Genomic DNA, 25,000 nt, shown 5'->3' with positions numbered 1-25,000 from the left:
AAACACTTTATTAAAATGTGGAAAATGAGCTGTAGTGTCTCTTTAATAGGAGTCGCTCAGTATGAACCCTGAGACACACCTCTGAGCACAGCATGCTTTGGTTATCACTGTATGTAGAGTAAAGCTAAAATCACCTAAAACAGAGAAGTTTGGACACGTCTGACATAACATCAGCATAATCTGCCCATTTCATCTGACACCCTGGGTGACCCTACGCTGGGCATGTTTCTACTTCATGGTTGTAAAACAAATCCTACAGAGGACCTTTAAATACCTGCATCATAAGTATAAAAAAAAGCATGGAAAAGCTCAGACTGTCATCTAACATGTATTTCATAATAAAAATGGAAATCTGACACAATTAACAAAGATTCTTAGATTAAGCAGATCAGTTTGTTTTATCAGTTATGCATGTTTTCAAAAAACGAAGGACAAACAGGACTACAAAGCCCTGTCACTACTCACTATACAGTATACTGCATTAAAAACAGTGAAATAATAGCTGAAAACAAAAACAGTTGATTGAGATTCAGAAAATCAGTTTCACTCTAGATGTGGCATCTATTCCGCTGAATTGTACATGGGCAGGGTGTGTGTGTGTTCAGCTATCAGTACTGCTGAACTGTTCCTGGGAGGGGGAGCCAGCTACAAGTACTTTAAACTCCCACCCCCGCACATATAATCTATCTTCTCTCACCAACAGATTGTATTAAGTGGGGTTACCCTCCTTTACTGGAAAAAAAGTGCTTTTCAGGTCAAGATATGAACTGTGGTAAAAACAGCCTCCCATTAAACTATACAAAAAATGTCCAGTAGGAGTTATCTCCCCTATAAAATATCATGTACTAATTTTGGACAATTCAGCATATGATTTCCTTTGAAAATGCCATTGATAATAGCTTAATGCATCTAATGAAAGTTTACTTGACAATAATTCTAATATAATATTAAATAACCTTGAAAAACCTCACAAATTCTCTTTCTATAAAGGGAGATAATTCTACTTTCTATGTTAGTTTGGAGCTTACAGTTAATTCAATGAATCGAACATTAAAGCCAATTTTCCAAAAAAAGGTTTACAATGCAACCTTAGAGAAATGACAACCTCATCTACATCACAAAAATAAAAAGGCACCCCTGTCACTGGTACACAGAATAGAGATGGCTTTAGTGTGTACATGTAACGATTATTACTTTCAGTTTGTTTATATTTGTAACAATTATCACATCCCTTTTAAACATCCTTCACACAATTTTGCACCAAGAAGTTGACCAACATTCTAACATTTCTAAAATGGTACTCAAAGAACACCATGTTCATCAATGCAAGCTTATGAATAAAATTTAACACACATTAACAAGAAAGAAAAAATTGCACTGGTGTGCAAAAAATGTATTCTTCTGGAATATATTCTTTATATGTAAATCATAAACAAAAATTTGGAGTGGGAAATTAAGCAAAACTCGGAAAAAGAAACAGGGAGTCAAAACTACACACTCAATGTAACACTGCTATGTACTAACATTATATACACTCACACAATTTCTCTCAAGTAAATTAATTTCTGAGCAATACTATACAGTGGAATGTACAAAATCTAACAAGCAGAGTCAAACGTTTCTACTGATATGCCGATACAAAAAAAAAAATGTCTACAATTTGTCTGATGTGCTCATTGGTAATTTCTCCAGAAATCTGATCGAATGCATGATCAACTTTTAATGAATCTGAATTCTGCATTATGCCTTATGGAGTATTTGTAACATATCTAAAGGTCCTTTAACGACTCAACATCAAACCAAATATTCAAGTTTGTGTCCTTATTTTAACAATCATTACAAATAAAAATATATTTGAGTTCATACACAGTTTGAAAAATCTTCAATATATTTGATATCAAATGCTGAATAAACAATGAAAAAATAAAATAAAACCAAAAATAATATTCCAGGTGCTCAGTCACCCTGACATGATGGGTTACAAAAGCATGAAAAATGATCATACATGGAATAAAATGTACTAAAACAAAATTAGAAAATAAATTTTTGTCAATTTAGTTAATCAATTTAACGCATTATACCTTTTATCTGCATTTAGTTGATACACTTCTTCTTATGCATGAAATTTATTTTACAATTCCCAACTGCACAAAACTTTAAGATGATGAAATCCACATTATATATCAATCACAGTAAAGGTCAAAGGGAGACAACGACAGCATTATCACATGACGTGTGATCGCCTAGGCAACACAGCGCTAGGAAGTCACACATGGCACATCAAACTCCCCCTCGCTCTGACAGTTACGCTATCACAAGTGGCTCATCATCGGAAAATCCCCGAATCATAGGGGAATCCTCCTCTTCTCCTAAAACAAATCGTTAACATTGATTACGATAAGCAGAGTTAGATTTGTTGTGTTTTTTGACTACATTTGATAACAACATGTTGATATAAACTCTGAATAAGTCACACAAACCAAAAGATATGCATCATGAATTTTCTTCAGATGTGAAACATGTGGGTCATAGAACCACATTAATCTTTCTTACTTACACTTCATAAGTAAAATCAGGTTTGGGAAACTTGAATTCTAGGGGTCTCTATTATCGGTGGGTGTGACAGCCTTGTAAAACTTTATTTCCTCAGAATAATGACTATTGTTTTCAGTAGAGCAAAATAATACCACAAAAAGATTTTCAAAATGAACGAAATTAGTCTTAATCAAAAAAAAAAACAAGAGAATATCACAGAATATTTGTACAGTGGAACCCCGTTATAACGTTCCCCCTTTATTACGTTAGTCCGCATATTACATTGGAATTTCAAAGCACAAAACCATTTCTTAACAAACCTATATAAAATAGACCTCGTTATTACGTTGCCCTAAGATGCCGGGACTCGGTATTACGTTGTAAAAATTCTGACAAAAACATAATATACCCCTAATTATTCAATAGTGATTCTCAAAATAATAAGCCATTCACACCTTGACTGCTCCAGGCAGTCACCATGTAAATTTCCTAGTCTGTTTGGGGATTAGAGACGCTTGAATGATCATGCTTCGATAGATTTAGCGACATCAATACAGGTGAATACCCCGTATCGAAGCCAGTGATAAACAATTAAATATTGTTTATTTAGAAATTGTACTCTATAAAATTGTCTTCATTTTTCATATTTTGATAATCGAAGAAATAATAATTTCTCAACCACCTGCGTGTTCAGCATGGTGTGATTACCTTCGCTATTAAAACTCTACGGACAGCTTTTGTTTTAAACATGAAGGAAGAAACTTATTGTAGCAACGTTAAAACACCTTGGGTAACTGCTTGAACATAGGTGATTAAAGGAAGGGTTCAATTAAAAAATTGTCCGTTGTTTGGACATGCAGCTTGGGTTTTCGTAAATCTCGTCCATACATACACCGATCAAACTGTCCATTGTTATCGGCCAATTCGTGCACGGCATTTACTTCGGTGAACATTCTAAAATCCCTTGATGTGCACGTGATTTTAGTGGCACCATTTAGAGTTTCAATGAAATCTTCGTGCATCATTATATTTTTTATGTGGATTCTGCTTAAATTGTTCTCCGTGTTTATTGTTGGTGAGAAAAGTAAGAGAATGGGGAAAAGTGTGTAAGTGTTGGGTATTGTGTGCGTTTTGTTTTGTTGTTTTTTGGGTGGGATTTTTTTTATTGTGTTGTGTATTGCGTAATTAGAGAACTTAATAAAAACGATGTTTTGTTATTTTTTTTATGTACGAATGTTGAATACGAACTGGAACGAGTTATTGTGAGAAAGTTGTGAACAAAATGGCGGTCCAAACGAATGCAGAAAAACATCCTTATGTATCCTACACCAGAAATAAAGAAAAGGGATAAGAACATGAAGAATAACGGACATTTAAGATAAGATGTAAATAAATCAAGTGTCATAGTCTTTTAAACAAAGAAACAGTTATTTTCACACACACACTCCTTCACGGAGTATCAACAGAAGATATACAATTTCCAAATGATACAGTGTATTTTTTAAAAACGGATTTCACTGGCAACATTTATTATGTTGCCCCCAGTATTACGTTATTTTATCGTGACATAATGAAAAACGTAATAACAGGGTTCCAATGTACAGATTTGGAATATGCAACCCCTTTTGGGGCTAATCTAAATGCTCTAACCCTATTCTTTTTTTAAGGGAAAATTTAGAAAATCTTTTTCTTTTATATGATTCTATTTCATGTCAATATGTACCTTAATACACCATTTTTATCACACACAAAAAAAATCAATAAAATCTAAGCATTAAAAGTAAGACAGAAATAATGAATATGATCAGTGTGTAAAATTCTATTGTCATCAGGGAATTTCTGTCCACCTCATATAGAATTCACATTTTAAAGAATTTGTCAGTTTTTTGTCAGTTTTCATAGAATTTGTCAGTTTTTATGTTTTTATTAGTTCTGCTTTCTAAAAACACAGAAATATGTTGATACCATTAGCATGTACAATATGTTTATACTGCAAATTAGGACAAAATTTGTAATATAAATCACTTGCATATACATGTACAACTAATGACTGATGTGGTGTGAAAAGATTGTATATGCTCATGTACATTTGAAGTACATGTATAAAACATTCATTTTTTTTTTTTTTTTTTACACATTATTAAATGCAATATCAAGTGACCCTGTAGTTCACCTGAGGCTGTCATGTTATGAGACTTGACTGACAAGTCAAAGACCAACAAACTGCTTACCAATATCATTAGCTGTAAATGTGGTGGTCCCAGATCTAGAATCATAATGACTGTTAGCAAATGCCAAGAAGCTTCTCTGAAGGCGACGGTGTCTGATGATGAAGAAGGCGAGAACAATGACAAGAACGATGACAACAGTGGTGATGGAAACGATGATAGCGATAAGATTAGTTTTAGACAGTTTCACATCGGAATTCTGTGCCTCTGCTATCACCTCTGTAATGGAAATAAGATAACGTTATTATGAAAAAGGTCTACACGTACATCTTAACTTTGGTATCTCGAACACTGATATCTCAAATACCATGGATATGTCAAAGTGATTCGGAAGTCCCAACCACTTATACTTTAAAAGTATTTTATCCTCGATATCTCGAATCCTCGGAAGTCTTGAAGTATTTTCTCAACCCATCGAGTTCGAGATGAGGTTTGATTGATCTTATTTGTACATTAAAAGTTGAAAATCCCTGAAGGATATTTCTGTGCACACAAAATTCACAGTCACAAATATGTACACGGTCAATACCTGATGACAGAATGTGGTACTCGTTACTCCACGTCCCATTATATCCGTCCTTCGTGACCACACGGACCCTGAAGTGGTAGTCGGAGTAGGGTTCCATTTTAAAATCTGTAATTGTACCGCCCAAGATTCCGAGCCTCTGGAACTCTGTCTTCTGTGTGTGACTGCCACCAGCATGACTCTTCATCCACTGAACTTCATATCCCTACAGAAGCAAAAAATTAAAAAAAATATCTCACGTACGCAATCTTGTGGTAACAAGATAAATATGTCAGGCAACAAACTAACATGGAAGGCTGCACAAGACATAACTAATGTCCGCCAGAACCCGTTTTGTCACTCAAAACTGTACACTTCAATTTCCACGTAAATCTGTTTAACAGGATATGACCTTTTCATTATGTACATGTATGCAATTACAAGTACCATAAATACACACTGGATAATAAAGTACCACCATTGGGTATTTTGATGGGCACCACTGTGTAAACAAGAGGCCCACAGTCTTTTACTGTCACCCGAGAATCACACAACTAAACATATACAGGACAGTATCTTTACAGGACAGTATCTTTCAAACTTGTTAAACTTCCAATTTTGCAAACAAATTGAAGTTCATTTCTTTCAATGTTTTTTTCTATTGTTTATTTAGTTTAGCTGTTTGATGTCCACAAGTCAGAAAGATTATGAAAGAAATAACAGTAACACTTGTTCACTATATGAATCATAGACAACCCCTCCTATCCTAGCACCAAATCCCACTGCCTGACCAAAGGGCAAAGAATTTCCAAATCCCACTGTCTGACCAAAGGGCAAAGAATTTCCAAATCCCACTGTCTGACCAAAGGGCAAAGAATTTCCAAATCCCACTGCCAGACCAAAGGGCAAAGAATTTCCATATTTTGGTAGAGGCTTCTCTCCTTATTTTTGTCATATTACTCAGCTTGGTTATAAAATGTCCAAGTGTCAAAAGGAAGATTTTTAAATAAATAATGCACTTTTAACAACAATGTTTTAAAATCAATATGTAGTACACAATATTGATGTGTATACATTATATACCCTCCATCGACAGTGGAGATCTGAGGTGAGATCTGCCATGTGTGCAGCCAGCCATCTGGAAGGGGGGCCCACTAGTGTGGACAAAACCCGAACATGATCTGCACGTAAATAAAAAGGAACCGACAACAACAACAAGGTAAACTTCATTCAAAGTCAGTTTTGGAAGCCAAATAAGGTCCACAGTGTACAGTGTATAGTCATTTGATGAATGAAAACTCCAGCTGCCTGGGTTACACAGTATAAAACAAAGATACAAATATTGAAAATTACCTTTAGGTTATCAGGTTTGATACAAATGTTGACAACTACTTTTAAGGTATCAGGTTTGATACCAATGTTCACAATTACCTTTAAGTTATTAGGTTTGATACCAATGTTCACAATTACTTTTAAGTTGTCAGGTTTGAATTACCTTTAGGTTTTCAGGTTTTGGAGCATCGTCTGGGCTAGGGGTCCAGACCAGCGTTATTTTGCCGACATCAGACTGAGGTGAACCAATGAGATTGACAGGACTTGCATACGGCTCTATAAGAAAGACAATAAAGTCATAGAACCATACATATAATATCCACGTTCACTATTCTCCTTCATGATACTGCTCATTGACTGCATACTCATACTTTAAGAAATATTTAGTTAGAGATGAACTCTTCTTGTTCTGTTCTCTTTTTTTCTTTTCTTTTAGTTGATATCATTTGCCGATACATTGGTAGAAAATTCCCAATTCGTTCGATTTTGATGCTATTTTTCCCAAATGAATGGGTACTGGTACCAGTGGGTAGAAAAAAAAAATGCTGCACCAAAAAGAGTACCAACTTTGTGCTTGGGCATGTCTAATAAAGGTGTTTATCATCAAATATCATGTACAACTTGCAAAATTCTTTGTCTGCTTCCACCATGCTTGTTATCGCAAAATCTAGTAATCTAGTAGGTGGATCTACTGAAAAACCTTAACATTGACAATCAATTTATCTTTTGACATCACCATGTTGACATACAGTCAAAATAACAAAACAAATGACAGATAACAAAAAGAAAAGAAGAGAAAAACAATTGTGACACAATGACTATAGCATATAAGACATATTCATACGGTTCTTTAAAGTCCATGAATTTGTTTTCTCTCTATAAAGCATCTATCTAAAAGTTACACTAAGGTTTTGTAATATATCTTAAATGCTGGGTCAGAAGAGGTAAGCTACCACTTTTTTTAAAGGTGGCCTTATAGTTCCTCTATGATGGACTTACCAATGTTGATCTTGAGGGGGTCTGAGGGCGTGGGGTGAAGAACCCCTGGGACATCCCTCTGAATCACCACTGTGTAGGTGGCACCCCTCCGCAGTGGCCCCAGAGTCTGGAATAACTTCAGATCTTTTGTACCGGTATATTTCTCTGATCGGAAAGTGCTATTGTTAAGATCCTCGGTAACTATGACAACATAACCCTGCATAATAAAAAAAAAAGCTTTGCATTGGTCATATCTCCATATATAATGCATTCTATCTCCATTAGGCCACAGTTTTTTTAATTTATTGGTTTACGGATTTTAAAAATAAAATTTAGGATCAGTCGGGAGAAAAAAAATAAAAATAAAATAAACATTTTTAATATGTATCGTTGTTTCATTTTCAATAAATCATTAACATTATTTCGTGAGTACATGTATAAATAAACAAAACATGTATATTGAAAATATTAGATAAACAATTCTTTAGAGTGACTAGTATGTTAATATGAATTTTGAAAAAAAAAAATGCAATTTTAAATTCAGTGTATAACTATATACATGTATCTATGTTACACTTTGGTAGAACATAAGCCGAGAATGTGCAAGATCATATCTCTTTGATGTTGTAAAGCATCCAGTATTTATATAATGTTGTTCAGTAATTTTACATTTACAAATTGTTAACATAAAGAAAAAAAATTAAAATAAGCACTAAATTACAATTGTATGTAGTACATGTAATTCCATTTTTAATTTCAGAATGTTTATACCCCCATGAAATAATTTTATCCCCATTTTCCCCACATAGACATGCCCATGGAATTATCTACCATCTTTTTGAAAGAAATGTTTCTTGTTTTTCATTTTTATTTGATACTCAAATTCTTTCCACCACTACACAAGGTATACTAATTTACGAGAAATATGCATACCATTCTGAGTTTTATCTGGTCATATTTTTTACAGGCGTTTATAACAATATCAAAAGCATCTAACAATTTCTCACACTGTTAGAACTATTCCCTGTTAGTATTTTTGACGGCAGAGAAGCACGTACATGTATTCAAATACATTTATTATGACATGTACTGCTGTGGTATAAAGTCACTAGTTTGAATAATCTAACTGTGTCTCGGGACAGGCCCTCACCACACTCAAACCGGATCCGTGGGACATTATCACTTTAACGATAGAACATCCAATCTAGTAAAGTTGCTAACAACTGTACCTTCCTCTCATTTTTAAACACCCAAATAGCACTGCATTTTGTGTTATGTTAGCAGCAAGAATACCACCAATTGTATGAGAAATATTTATTTCTATCAATTCCTTTTTTTCGTGATGAAATGCCATCTGGCATCTGTTTCGTCGACAAGAACGATATAGGTATGTAACGATACATCGTGCGTGGCCATATCTGTTTACATGGCTTTTAAAAATATGGAATAAAGATATTTTGCAAAACGAATAGTGATTACCAAATACATATCAATACGTTTGCATTTCACGATTTTCTATTCGTAAAATTGAAAATGCTTTTTATTTTTGATTTGACATGTTGGGTAGAATCGGCGGAATTAAAAAACACTAGAAATTTGCATTTTATTTTTTTCCCGATTCCCCAGAAATTAGGGTCGGCAGATCCGTAAACCAAGAAATAAAAAAACTGTGGCCTTATATAACGATAAATGCACTCATTTATCCTCATGCACAAACAGTTTCAAACTGCAGTGTGGAGTACATGTATTCATTAGATACAGAAACTGATCCTCACAGAAGGCTGAGTAGGAACTGAATGGAAGTTTTACTCCTGTTGTGGCTGTCAATAAATGTGAAAGAGATATCAAGAGAACTAACCACTTTTAAGAACTCTTCAAAGCAGGCTGCATTCCATGTTAAATTTCCAGTTGTCTTGTTGTCTTTGAAAAGTTTAAATTCCAAATCCTCTGGTGGAGCTCGTCTATCTACATATAAAAAAATATATACACAGAAAATAATATACATGTAACTGCAAATTCTATATCAAACACAAGTAACTACTGTAGAGATTATTTTATGAAATACAAATGTCTCCCCAAATTAGAAGTGTTCAAAATGAAACCTCCTCCCCTTAGTGTACTGCATAGTATGGAAAAAGCATGAGCAGGAACATAGATATTATGAACCCTGATAAGCCATATAGTAGAAGTGTTCACAAACTATTTTACACCCTCCACCCCTCTTAGATCCACTATAACTTTTAGGAAAATAATTGGATCCTCCCGTCTCGACATTATGCACATCTACAAATGGCAATGAAGCATCATAAAAAGTTTCAAGTCTATCCAATAAGCCATATAGGATGAGAAATGTTCACAAGATTTTGTGACAGGTGGACAGACAAAAAGTACAAAAACAATATGTCTCCCCCTGGGAGAGGGGAGACATAATTAATATTCAAGTTAACTGACAAGTTAGACCTTCTCAAATCATGCATGAATTATATGTACCACTAGACAGTTTTGATTCACCAATGGCATCCATGATTTCTAATTAAAATTCTATTGCTTACCATTCAGAAGTTTTGGCTGAAGTTTTGAAATTTGGTTCAAACTCCAAAGCCAAGGTCATAAGGAATCTATATTCACAATATCGAAAACCCTACCTTAAATAGTTCAGGAGATATTGCTTAGGTTAACTTTTCTTAAAGTAGGTCAAACCCTAAGGTCAAGGTGACAAGGTTAAAAAACAACGGTTCCAAAATAAAGGTCTTGTCACAAGAATACAAGGTCATACAATAGAAAATATCACTGGGGATGAAAGAAAGCAAAAGTGAGCAAGCTCATATACATGTACCTCATGCTCCAACATTGCTTGACAATGCCTCACATAATGAATGGTAATGCTATGCATTACTGCAAGAACAGGACAGACGGGCTTAAAATTCAAAGTTCGAAAGGGGCATAACTCCTAGAAAATTTAATGAATCAAAATTTCTTGGATATATGCACATCTACACAGTGAGTCCTTATCAATTACAAAGTTTCATGAAATTCTGTTGAATGGTCTAAGAGGAGTTGCGTGGACAAGAACAGGACAGATGGGCTTGAAATTCTACGTTCAAATGGGGCATAACTCCCAGAAAAATTATTGAATCAGAATTTCCTTGGAATATGCACATCTACGCAGTGTGTCCTTATCAACTACAAAGTTTCAAGAAATTCTGTTGAGTGGTCTCAGAAGAGTTGTGCTGACAAAAAAGGGACTGACGAACTGACAGACTGGTGGACGGGTCAAAAACATTATACCATTTGGAACTTTGTTGCGTGGGGTATAAAAATGATTCATTACTTTGGACTATTTTAACATCATTATAACTGATTTCACAAAAATTTAACATTTATATTCTAGAGGAAGAAATGGCAATTGCAGCAGCTTGTCCTTTTTAAAACAGAGAAATTCAAAACTGTACCTTCTCCTGTGGTAAACGTTTTCACAGTAGATAATGGACAAATCCCTGGCGATGTCATAGCAATTTTAGCAGTGTACGACTCACAAGCTCGGAGTCTGGTCAGCTTGACCTGGTCTTTGTTTGTTACGGAAATGTTCTTCGCTTTTTCTCTTGGATCAGCTCCAACTTCTAGGTCACGTGGGTCAAAAGCGTAATACACGGTGTAGGTCTGTAAAAGTTGAGGAATATTGCAATGGAGAAATAGCATCAGGTATTTCTATAACATCTTTATTACTCAAAGCCTGAGGTTAGTTACCAGCATTTGTTATTTACGTGATTTTATTATAAAACACATACATAAATCTTACTATACTAAAACTAGAACATTGATCAGGGTCTGCTTGTCCTGATGAGTTAAATTGGCTCAGTCATATATCAACATCAAATAGGTTTATCATAGTTATTGAATATTTGTTGGGACTCTTTATCACAAAGAATGTTACAAAATCATTTAATCAGGTGATGAATAGAATTCAGAGCATGTCTGGAAAGTAAACAGAAAAAGTTTCACTATCAATGCACATCACAAAACATCTCTTTGCAACTTAGAAAGATGTTGAAGTAAACAATTTGTTTGTTATTTCTAAGTTGATAGAGACTGACGCGAAGGTTCACTTTTACATATTGATTAGCGACTCAAACTGTCAATTACTCATGACAGGTCAATATATCTTACTAATCTCCTGGGATGTGTGGTGAATATATCTTACTTGTTTCTTGGAGTGTGTGGTCAATATATCTTACTTATCTCCTGGGATGAGTGGTCAATATATCTTACTTGTCTCTTGGGATGTGTAGTCAATATATCTTACTTATCTCTTGGGATGAGTGGTCAATATATCTTACTTACCTCCTGGGATGTGTGGTCAATATATCTTACTTATCTCTTGGGATGTGTGGTCAATATATCTTACATGTCTCCTGGGATGAGTGGTCAATATGTCTTACTTGTCTCTTGGGATGTGTAGTCAATATATCTTACTTATCTCTTGGGATGAGTGGTCAATATATCTTACTTACCTCCTGGGATGTGTGGTCAATATATCTTACTTATCTCTTGGGATGTGTGGTCAATATATCTTACTTGTCTCCTGGGATGAGTGGTCAATATATCTTACTTGTCTCTTGGGATGTGTAGTCAATATATCTTACATGTCTCCTGGGATGAGTATTCAATATATCTTACATGTCTCCTGGGATGAGTGGTCAATATATCTTACTTATCTCCTGGGATGTGTAGTCAATATATCTTACATGTCTCTTGGGATGAGTGGTCAATATATCTTACTTATCTCCTGGGATATGTAGTCAATATATCTTACTTATCTCCTGGGATGAGTATTCAATATATCTTACATATCTCCTGGGATGTGTAGTCAATATATCTTACTTGTCTCTTGGGATGAGTATTCAATATATCTTACTTATCTCCTGGGATGTGTAGTCAATATATCTTACATGTCTCCTGGGATGAGTATTCAATATATCTTACTTGTCTCTTGGGATGTGTAGTCAATATATCTTACATGTCTCCTGGGATGAGTATTCAATATATATTACTTGTCTTTTGGGATGTGTAGTCAATATATCTTACTTGTCTCATGGGTGGTCAATACAGTCAAACCTGTATTAAGAGACCGTCCAACGGAGAATGGAAAAAAGGTCACATATGACAGGTGGTCTCTTAATACAGGTTGCCTATTTTCCGCAGTTAATGGATAAAATTTCGTAAATAATTTGTACAATGGAGAAAATGACTACATGTATTTGGAATTTATCATTAAGAATATCAAGTACGGTTTTAATAGTTGTAAAATAAAATTAATGATACACTGTAGTTAAAAATCTAGAATATGATGTGTTGTATCATAATTTTTTATTCATCAAAAATTACATTTAATCTATTTAAGAATGATAAACTTTGCATGCATTTCATATTACACATTTACATGAGATTTAAAAATTATTTATGAACTGCATGTAAATTTTCTAAAACTTATAAACACTTTGTTGTAAAGAGTATTTATGTATAGCCTACTTGTACACTGTAACTAAAAAATGCAATGCTTGTGGTAAGAAAGCAAATGGTGAAGTGTTGCGTCTCCTTTTGTACAATACATGCTGGAAATATGTTCTTCAATTTGAGAAACATTAAATAAATCACAATATATCCATTGTACATGCACAGCAAATCTTTTAAGCTTAGAACTAATGCAGACAATTTTCTTGAACTCGGACATGTCAAATACTCGGGACATGTCGAAGTGAGCCGCTAGTTCTGGTCATTATTCTGGAAACCTCTAGTATCTCATGCAGGAAAAACTGTGAATACTCCGTTTAAAATTTCAGTCCTATAAGCACAATATTTACCTGATTTATATCACAATGGGGCAAATTTTCACTCTGTTGAACATAATGGTATAACAAGTGGTAGATTTTCATTTCCGATCTAGCCTACTTAAAGTTTCTTAAAGTTTGTCGAAATTCACACCTTCAAATACACCGGCCTTGATTCCCTGATCCTTGATTTTGTTAAATAAACATCAACTAGGGTTTTAATAATTAATCACACACGACACTGCATGTTGACAGCTTGGGTATAATAATTTATTCAGAGGGCCGACTAAACAAGATCATCGCCAAACTGTGCGTATCAAAACGAAAGTGTTAGGGGCGATAATTCCCAGAATAGTCGTGCGTTTGAAAATGAAAGTGTTAGGGGCGATAATTCCCAGAATAGTCGGCTCAACCGAAATCGAAAGTAGTAATCACGTTGTAATCGAAAAATGTACAGTCGTTAAATAGAGGTAAAATTTCGTGAAAATACACAAAAAGGTTGTAAAAATCATGGTTGCTGGTCGCGTCAAAAAGGTGGTCATTTAATACAGGTACAATATATAGAGTAACGTCTTGGGGGGGAACTTTTTATGGTCACATACGACAGTGAGTCGCTTAATACAGTGGGTCGCTATGGCAGTTTTGACTGTATATCTTACTTGTCTATGGGTGGTCAATATATCTTACTTGTCTCATGGGTGGTCAATATATCTTACTTGTCTCATGGGTGGTCAATATATCTTGTCTCTTGGGATATGTAGTCAATATATCTTACTTGTCTCATGGGTGGTCAATATATCTTACTCATCCCATGGGACAGACAGAAAGATGGATAATAAAAATCTACATGTTTTTATGCTGTAGAGATGACAAAGATGTTGTTTCTTTACCTGATTTACAAAACCCTCCACTTGACTTACTATTTTCTGTAGAGATGACCCTGATGTGTTCATTAATTTACAAACCCCCACTTGACTTACTATTTTCTGTAGAGATGACCATGATGTGTTCATTAATTTACAAACCCTCCACTTGACTTACTATATTCTGTAGATTTGGACTTTCCCAGTTGAGACTTTTCCCATTGAGAGGTTTCCAGTACATGATGAATACTGTATTATCAGTCATGTTAGCACCAGAAATCTGCAGGTCCGGAGTAGTTCCTAAAACGGAATTATAATCATTATCTCATAAACTACAACAAATAACATACTATGTCAATACCTGTTTGAACAAAACTAAAACTCCCTGTGTACATTACCATTAGACGTGTGTGTAAGAACAAGACTAAAACTCCCTGTGTACACTACCATTAGACGTGTGTGTAAGAACAAGATTAAAACTCCCTGTGTACACTACAAGACTAAAACTCCCTGTGTACACTACAAGACTAAAACTCCCTGTGTACACTACCATTAGACGTGTGTGTAAGAACAAGACTAAAACTCCCTGTGTACACTACAAGAGTAAAACTCCCTGTGTACACTACAAGACTAAAACTCCCTGTGTACACTACCATTAGACGCGTGTGTAAGAACAAGACTAAAACTCCTTGTAAAACTCATTCAAACTGAGGCATATTTGAAATACAGTTTGTGTAACATTCATGCAAACTTCTGACTAAAACTCCTTGTAAAACTCATTCAAACTAAGGCATATTTGAAATACAGTTTGTGTAACATTCATGAAACTTCTGACAATCCCTGTGATAAAAATGTTAAGTACCAGACTATGACTGCTGTCATCTTGAACTTGTCATAAATGACCTTGAGGATCAAGATACATGCATTAAAAAAGAACCCACTAACACTGAACAAAAGTCTGCATCTTAACATATGACAACCCACTAACACTGAACAAAAGTCTGCATCTTAACATATGACAAAATGATCTTGGGGCAAGTTCACGACGTCATGTTTCAAGCACCATGTGTAAAATCTACAATTCTCTAAAGTCACTCTATACTAAACATATGGCTGGTTGATGATTTCTTACTTTTACCTGACCTTGTCAACATGACCTTCACATACCCTCCAGATACATACACAACCCATATACTGTACATTTGATGTCCATATTATATTTGATGGATGCAAATTCTAATCTTCCAATCCAGGTGACCTTGACCTTATCAAAATGGCTTAGGGTTTGGGTCATGAAACCCCCTCATGTCATAAGGAATCTGTGTATGACAACCTACAGCCTCTTTGACTCTATCTATGTACCAGACAAGAACTGTACAGACTGACAGACGGACAGGATGATTCCTCTTTAACCTGCCTTGTAAGGTGCATAGGCAAATGCCAGTATCAGCAGATTTCATCTGATACATAAAATGAAAATAATTTGTTACACTACCATTTGTGTACAGCATGATGGTTCTAGACGGCCCATCACCGTGATCGTTGGAGGCTGCTATCTGGAAAAGGTATTGGAATCCCGGACACAAATGATTAACTGAAATGAACAAACATATGTAAAATAATGACTGAAATATAGACACAATTATGCAAATTACCAATTGAAATAAAAAAAAAAGTGAGCAAGCTCACATACCCCATGCTCCAACATTGCTTGACAATGCCTCACATAATGAATTGTAATGCTATGCACTACTGCAAGAACAAGACAGACGGGCTCAAAATTCTAAGTTCAAAAAGGGCATAACTCCCAGAAAAATTATTGACTCAGAATTTCCTGGAAATATGCACATCTACATAGTGTGCCCTTATTGACTACAAAGTTTCACAAAATTCTGTTGAGCGGTCTGAGAGGAGTTGCGCTGACAAGAAAGGGACTGACGGACTGACAGGTTAAAAACATTATACCCTCTGCAACCCTTTGCTTGGGGTATAATAAACAGACATATAATTATGCAAATTACAAACTGAAATAAACTAAATATGTAGATAGATAAACATGCAGATTACATAAAGTTGAGGTGCCCAAGTTGTAATTTGAAACTAACAAGCAAAATAAATGAGCCCACTTACACTTGATAAAAGTAGTCAAATTGCAAACATATCACATGACTCACTTGTTGCAGTTGTTTTGCCTTTCACTACGACTGAGACCGGAACATTCATGGCATTTTGGTAGGTAATCTTGTAAGAAGAAGCCTTAGCAATGGCATACCATTTCAGTTTGATGGTAAAGGAGTCGATCATTTCCGGTTCAGTAAAACTGACTGTAGAAGTAATCCCAGCCTCATCAAACACTAGGGCTGGGTCTGGTACTTTCTTGCTTATCTCCCCCTCCCCTTCACTGTTCACTGCTGAAACCTGTCAATAGAGATACTCCTATCAGTATCTGTCCAAAATATTCTTAACAAGCATTGTAAAACGTTCAGTGCTGAAATCTGTCAATAGAGATACTCCTATCAGTATCTGTCCAAAATATTCTTAACAAGCATTGTAAAACGTTCAGTGCTGAAATCTGTCAATAGAGATACTCCTATCAGTATCTGTCCAAAATATTCTTAACAAGCATTGTAAAACGTTCAGTGCTGAAACCTGTCAATAGAGATACTCCTATCAGTATCTGTCCAAAATATTCTTAACAAGCATTGTAAAACGTTCAGTGCTGAAATCTGTCAATAGAGATACTCCTATCAGTATCTGTCCAAAATATTCTTAACAAGCATTGTAAAACGTTCAGTGCTGAAATCTGTCAACAGAGATATCCCCATCAGTATCTGTTCAAAATATATTTAACAAGCATCGTAAAATGTTTATTAAACTGACAATGGTACTGTAAAACACAATTATATATGTAACGAACAAATCTCACATGGAAAATGTCGGTCTCGCACTAGTGACTATTGAGAGAGACAAATCTCACATGGATAATGTCGGTCTCACTAGTGATTACTGAGACAAATCTCACATGGATAATGTCGGTCTCGCACTAGTGACTATTGATAGTAATAGAATCCTTCATTAGTACGAGTGTGAGATAGGGAAATTCCACCGAGGGGACAAGATTCGCAGTCTTGGACGAGGCTTTGCCGAGTCCTAGACAGCAAATCTTGTTCCAGAGGTGGAATTTCCCTATCCCACACGAGTAAATAATGAAGGATTATTTTTCTCACATTTTAACTACAGTTTAGTGCATAAAATTAGGAGCTTTCAGAAAATTTTAGATTATCAAAATCCTCATTTGAACTTCGATGCAAAAACTAATTAGATAGGCAGAAAGAGTATACCCGAAAATGGTTTACACTGTAAGTGTAAACTAAAAAACCCAAGGTTGTCCATCAGAAAGCTATACTACATTAAAATTTAAAGATAACAATGCAAAATATTTTTACTTCACTGTGTAACGTAAATCTTCACCGTGTAACGTAAATCATAGAAAATATATGACATCACAATCAAATGACGTCGCAGCAGTGTGAGACAGAAAAATCTCACATGGCTGTCTCACATGGGTAAAGTCGATCTTACACTGGTGATAGTGTGAGAAAGACAAATCTCACATGGATAATGTCGGTCTCACACTAGTGATCATTGAGACAAATCTCCCATGGATAATGTCGGTCTCACACTAGTGATTATTGAGAGAGACAAATCTCACATGGATAATGTCGGTCTCACACTAGTTATTATTTGAGAATAACAGAATCCTTCATTAGTATGAGACTCAGTATGGAATTGGGAAATTTCAACCTGGGAAGAAAATTCAGTCTGGGACAAGTGGCCCAGAAACTCCAACATGATCTGATGACAAATAGGAGAAATGACCTCGGGCAGACACACAGACAGTGACATAACATAATATGTCCCATTGTATGACAGGAGTATAAAATATGGAAATAATTCACAAGAAATAGAAGAAAAATAGTCCATCATGCATTGAGCCATATGGGATAAGGGAAATCTCATTACTGGGGTTTAAGATTTCCATCCAGGTCTAGGCACAACTCATCCCAGATCATTACCAACTCCAGTGAGATCTCCTAATTCGTACAATGATACTTTTGATGGATTCTAAAATTCTCATATTGAAATATACAGTGAACATTTACTTAATGTAATTTCTTAATTGTATCAAAGTCCTTCACAGCATTCAGATATGAAATGAGAAATACATGCGTAACTTTCACTACTAATTAGGATTCTGTTCGACCCTGAGGACATGACTTTTCTGATGACGTGCAAGTAAAGCTGGCAGGTGATAGCTTTGGATTTTAAAATGAGTGGTGCTTAGGGATCTGAGTACAATTAAGATGTGTGTCTGTACTCTATGGATTAGAGCACAGTTTTGGGTTGTAAGATGTGTGTCTATGGATTTGAGTACAGCTTTGGGTTGTAAGATGTGTAGTGTCATGGATTTGAGTACAGCTTTGGGTTGTAAGATGTGTAGTGTCATGGATTTGAGTACAGCTTTGGGTTGTAAGATGTGTGTCTATGGATTTGAGTACAGCTTTGGGTTGTAAGATGTGTAGTGTCATGGATTTGAGTACAGCTTTGGGTTGTAATATGTTTGTCTATGGATTTGAGTACAGCTTGGATTGTAATATGTGAGTCTATGGATTTGAGCAGAGGAAGATAAGGCAGACAAAAACATTTTCAACTTACAGAAATTTAACAAAATACTGGCAAAAATAAAAAAAAATCTCATCTTTACAACCAACCAACACTAGTGACAATTAACATGAAACAGCAGAGACCATCACAATGAATCACAGCGACTGTTAACTCAGCCTCATCCAAGAATATACTGTGTACATATTATTTCAATGACAAAGATCGCAATGAACTTTAACCCTGATGAGAGTTTTCTCCATTAAGTATCACTGCATGATTTTGTCTTATAAGTAAATTTCTACTAATAGCCTGTAAGATCAGTTCACATTAGACATAAATTGCAACTTCTATAATGAAACTCTTTCCCTATTTCTTTTTATTCAAATCCAGTTTGATACATGATACATTACGATTTCTTACCCAAAACTTGTATTTCTTCATGTATTTCAGAGTTTCCCTGTCAAAGCTGTACATGAAAAGTTTTCCCGGCACAGAGACGGAAGAGGTTACATTTTCCTCTGCTGCCTTCCAGTAAACCTGCACACAATAAATCAATCTAATCAGAATTCACACAAATACTTCAAGCCTTCCAATAGTCCACAATACTACACATGCTGATTTGTGTCTACAGGGAATGCCAAGCAGTGTCATTTCAATAACAGCGAGACAATTCGCCTGACTGAGGTGCAAACGTTGGGGCGAGGCTTCTCGTAGATTTCAATGAAACAGGTTTTACTTTTGTTCACATTGAAAGAATGGCATAGTGTGGTCATCCAAACTCACTTTATTAAAAACACACAGCCAATCAGTGAGTGAAATATGCATGCTAGATCAAGCGAAGTGGCTGGCTGTTATATTAACGACAGTAAAACCAAGTTTTCAGACAAGTTAAACAGCCTTACCTTGTAGTATATGAACTCCCTGTTAAACATTCTTACCTTGTAGTAAATGAATTCCCTTTTAAACATTCTTACCTTGTAGTAGTAAATGAATTCCCTTTTAAACATTCTTACCTTGTAGTAATTGAATTCCCTTTTAAACATCCTTACCTTGTAGTATATAAATTCCCTGTTACATGTAAACATTCTTACCTTGTAGTGAATGAATTCCCTGTTAAACAGTCTTACCTTGTAGTGAATGGATTCCCTGTTAAACAGTCTTACCTTGTAGTAAATGAATTCCCTGTTAAACAGTCTTACCTTGTAGTAAATGAATTCCCTGTTAAAAAGCCTTACCCTGTAGTAAATGAATTCCCTGTTAAACAGTCTTACCTTGTAGTGAATGAATTTCCTGTTAAACAGTCTTACCTTGTAGTAAATGAATTCCCTGTTAAACAGTCTTACCTTGTAGTAAATGAATTCCCTGTTAAACAGTCATACCTTGTACAGTAGTAAATGAATTCCCTGTTAAACAGTCTTACCTTGTAGCGAATGAATTCCCTGTTAAACAGTCATACCTTGTAGTGAATGAATTCCCTGTTAAACAGTCATACCTTGTACAGTAGTGAATGAATTCCCTGTTAAACAGTCTTACCTTGTAGTGAATGAATTCCCTGTTAAACAGCCTTATCTTGTAGTATATGAATTCCCTGTTAAACAGTCTTACCTTGTAGAATATTATCTCTCCTGGTTGTGTACCTGCTGGCCTGGACCAGGTGAATTGAATAGTCATTCGCTTTTCCTTGAAATTTACTGTTGGCGATAAGGGTGCCCTAGGTACTGTAAAAATACATGTATATGTAAATATTGATATACTACAAGTACATGTACAACTACATTAATCCAATAACATTACCAGTTTTCTTATTCAAGATTAAAAAAAATGGGGAAATCTCCAGGCGACCGGAACACGGTGATATAACGCATCCCCAGTTCCAGCGAGTTTTGTCATAAGCTTAAAACAAAGTATTTCCATTACTTGTGCTCTAGAAAACAGAGCTGGACTGAGAACAGCTGGGCTGTTGAAATTACTGCCCTTCCTTACCCTTGAGTAAAAACTTGCTGTCTGTAATTGCAAGCTTAAACCCAAGGATTATGACTACAACCATTAGTGTGAAGGTTTCAGCTTTCTCAGTCTACATGTACATTATCATATTACCGTATATACTAGCCTATAAGTCGGTTCGCCTATAAGTCGGTTGTATAGTTTTTAGGTTATTTTGGAGGGAATTGCCATTGACCCATTTTTAAGTCGGTCCAACTTTTTTCAAGAATCGGCTGACAATTTCAAATCAATGCTCTAATGTTTTTGCTGGTATATATTTTGAGAAATGTGCCAATATTTGATATTTTCTTCCCAACAAATCAATTTCATATCAATACTCTTATGTATTTATCCATGTTCCAATAATGTTTTGGGATATGACATTGATGTTTCACTTTTTATTCTCAGCAAATTAAACAGTTACTATTTTGTCCATGTTTTTGTTGTTTAAAAAATACTAGGCTATACATTACGCCATCCAGAAAAATACGAATCTTCTTAAGACACTTCTATAAGTCGGACATCAAGTTTTGGCCCAAAATTTAACTCCTAAAAATCTGACTTACAGGCGAGTATATACGGTATTATTATTATCTGCATGTATATTAATATATGTACCCAGTTTCTCTGTTAAATGTAAAATAAGAAAAGAAGATTTTTTGAAACATGTCAATGAATGTGGAAGTTCAGGAATCACCCTGACTTACAGGCGAGTATATACGGTATTATTATTATCTGCATGTATATTAATATATGTACCCAGTTTCTCTGTTAAATGTAAAATAAGAAAAGAAGATTTTTTGAAACATGTCAATGAATGTGGAAGTTCAGGAATCACCCTGACTTACAGGCGAGTATATACGGTATTATTATTATCTGCATGTATATTAATATATGTACCCAGTTTCTCTGTTAAATGTAAAATAAGAAAAGAAGATTTTTTGAAACATGTCAATGAATGTGGAAGTTCAGGAATCACCCCCACCCCCCCCCCCCCCCCCCCCCCCCCCCCCCCCCCGGCCTAGAGTGGGGAGGATCATGAACTTTACTATTTTTGGTCCACTGCCCCAAAGCTGCTTTACTTAACTAACTTAGGAACAAACTTCCAATCATATCAAATACTGAACAGTTTTACTTAACTAACTTAGGAAAAAACTCCCAATCATATCAAATACAGAACAGTTTTACTTAACTAACTTAGGAACAAACTCCCAATCATATCAAATACAGAACAGTTTTAAAACTGCTGTATATGTTCCTTAACAATATTTTAGCTACATTCATATTTTAGTTGTCTTAAGGAATGAAGCCAGTATGCTAACCTACAATTGCCTAAATATTAGATTTATCTATTGATAAAACATAGAACAAGTTATAAAATCAAGATTATATTAAAAATAGATCTCCGAATCCATTTACACCGAATTCTGAATCCACTAATTAAAAATAAATAGATGTACAGAACTTGTGGTCAGTTAATCCGATATAAATCGACAAAAGCAAGTTGTCTTCAATGAGCCTATCTTTATCTCCCGTGTGACAATAACTGTACCTGCTTGTAGAGTGGTGACAGTGATGGGGTTTACAGGAATGTGAATCTTTTTATCCGGGGTGATGACGTACACTGCAATCTGGTACTGGAATGATGACCGTACATTTTTGATGGTGTACGTTGTGCTGCTCAAATTTTGAGAAATATTTTGCCACGTCTTTTCATCTTCAAGCTCTCTGTAAAACATAAGTTGAACTATTATGGCATTTCGATAATGCAGTCAGAGGAAATTATTTGTCTACATACCAGTACAATGTATGTTGATCGCTGATGTTCAGTAACAATTTCCACCTACACGTACCTTATCATACGATAGATGCTTAAACAGCTGAAGATTTGAGAGGAAATTGACTGACAATTTCCACCTACACGTACCTTATCATACGATAGATGCTTAAACAGCTGAAGATTTGAGAGGAAATTGACTGACAATTTCCACCTACACGTACCTTATCATACGATAGATGCTTAAACAGCTGAAGATTTGAGAGGAAATTGACTTTACATCCCTAGTTATCAAGATAATAGAGTTTTTACCTCAAAATAATTTGCACCCAAATAAATTTTGCTATCAATATGGTTTAGGAGACGAGTATAAAAAGAACGACCAGTATTTAAACATCAAGACAGAATACAGGGAAGAGCATGACATCTGATATAACAGATTCATACATGTATGATACATAGTACTGAACATCTGATATAACAGATTCCTACATGTACGATACATAGTATTGAACATCTGATATAACAGATTCCTACATGTACTATACATAGTATTGAACATCTGATATAACAGATTCCTACATGTACGATACATAGTATTGAACATCTGATATAACAGATTCCTACATGTATGATACATAGTATTGATCATCTGATATAACAGATTCCTGTACGATACATAGTATTGAACATCTGATATAACAGATTCCAACATGTATGATACATAGTATTGAACATCTGATATTACAGATTCCTACATGTACGATACATAGTATTGAACATCTGATATAACAGATTCCTGTACGATACATAGTACTGAACATCTGATATAACAGATTCCTACATGTATGATACATAGTACTGAAAATCTGATATAACAGATTCCTATATGTACGATACATAGTATTGAACATCTGATATAACAGATTCCTACATGTACAATACATTGTATTGAACATCTGATATTACAGATTCCTACATGTACGATACATAGTATTGAACATCTGATATAACAGATTCCTACATGTACAATACATTGTATTGAACATCTGATATTACAGATTCCTACATGTACGATACATAGTATTGAACATCTGATATCACAGATTCCTGTACGATACATAGTATTGAACATCTGATATAACAGATTCCTGTACGATACATAGTATTGAACATCTGATATAACAGATTCCTACATGTACGATACATAGTATTGAACATCTGATATTACAGATTCCTACATGTACGATACATAGTATTGAACATCTGATATAACAGATTCCTACATGTACGATACATAGTATTGAACATCTGATATAACAGATTCCTGTACGATACATAGTATTGAACATCTGATATTACAGATTCCTACATGTACGATACATAGTATTGAACATCTGATATAACAGATTCCTACATGTACGATACATAGTATTGAACATCTGATATAACAGATTCCTACATGTACGATACATAGTATTGAACATCTGATATTACAGATTCCTACATGTACGATACATAGTATTGAACATCTGATATTACAGATTCCTACATGTACGATACATAGTATTGAACATCTGATATAACAGATTCCTACATGTACAATACATTGTATTGAACATCTGATATTACAGATTCCTGTATGATACATAGTACTGAACATCTGATATAACAGATTCCTGTATGATACATAGTACTGAACATCTGATATAACAGATTCCTACATGTACTATACATAGTATTGAGCATCTGATATAACAGATTCCTACATGTATGGTACATAGTATTGAACATCTGATTTTACAGATTCCTGTACGATACATAGTATTGAACATCTGACATAACAGATTCCTACATGTACGATACATAGTATTGAACATCTGATATAACAGATTCCTACATGTACTATACACAGTATTGAACATCTGATATTACAGATTCCTACATGTACGATACATAGTATTGAACATCTGATATAACAGATTCCTACATGTACGATACATAGTATTGAACATCTGATATAACAGATTCCTATGGTACATAGTATTGAACATCTGATATAACAGATTCCTACATGTACGATACATAGTATTGAACATCTGATATAACAGATTCCTACATGTACGATACATAGTATTGAACATCTGATATAACAGATTCCTATGGTACATAGTATTGAACATCTGATATAACAGATTCCTACATGTACTATACATAGTATTGAACATCTGATATAACAGATTCCTACATGTACGATACATAGTATTGAACATCTGATATTACAGATTCCTACATGTACAATACAT

At 34.8% G+C, this 25,000-nt stretch overlaps 1 protein-coding gene across 1 annotated transcript in view; it reads right to left on the bottom strand.

The window, feature by feature from the left end:
* The window catches only part of LOC125680305 (sortilin-related receptor-like), an 84,899-nt gene that overhangs the window by 1,401 nt on the left and 58,498 nt on the right, over positions 1-25,000 (bottom strand). The window contains exons 28-40 of the mRNA XM_048919775.2: positions 22,470-22,645; positions 20,540-20,652; positions 19,355-19,471; positions 16,444-16,687; positions 15,765-15,863; positions 14,448-14,569; positions 11,031-11,238; positions 9,437-9,543; positions 7,600-7,795; positions 6,764-6,876; positions 5,293-5,494; positions 4,767-4,982; positions 1-2,369 (exon numbers count right to left, since the gene is read on the bottom strand). The exon at positions 1-2,369 is cut by the window's left edge and continues 1,401 nt beyond it. Coding sequence (XP_048775732.2) covers positions 2,305-2,369; positions 4,767-4,982; positions 5,293-5,494; positions 6,764-6,876; positions 7,600-7,795; positions 9,437-9,543; positions 11,031-11,238; positions 14,448-14,569; positions 15,765-15,863; positions 16,444-16,687; positions 19,355-19,471; positions 20,540-20,652; positions 22,470-22,645 — 1,978 coding nt within the window. The 3' untranslated portion in view covers positions 1-2,304. The remainder of the gene's footprint in view (positions 2,370-4,766; positions 4,983-5,292; positions 5,495-6,763; positions 6,877-7,599; positions 7,796-9,436; positions 9,544-11,030; positions 11,239-14,447; positions 14,570-15,764; positions 15,864-16,443; positions 16,688-19,354; positions 19,472-20,539; positions 20,653-22,469; positions 22,646-25,000) is intronic.

The sequence above is a fragment of the Ostrea edulis genome, chromosome 2 (assembly GCF_947568905.1).
Source record: "Ostrea edulis chromosome 2, xbOstEdul1.1, whole genome shotgun sequence".
Classification (NCBI taxonomy): Eukaryota; Metazoa; Mollusca; class Bivalvia; order Ostreida; family Ostreidae; genus Ostrea; species Ostrea edulis.
This window is presented reverse-complemented; position numbering and strand designations above follow the sequence as displayed.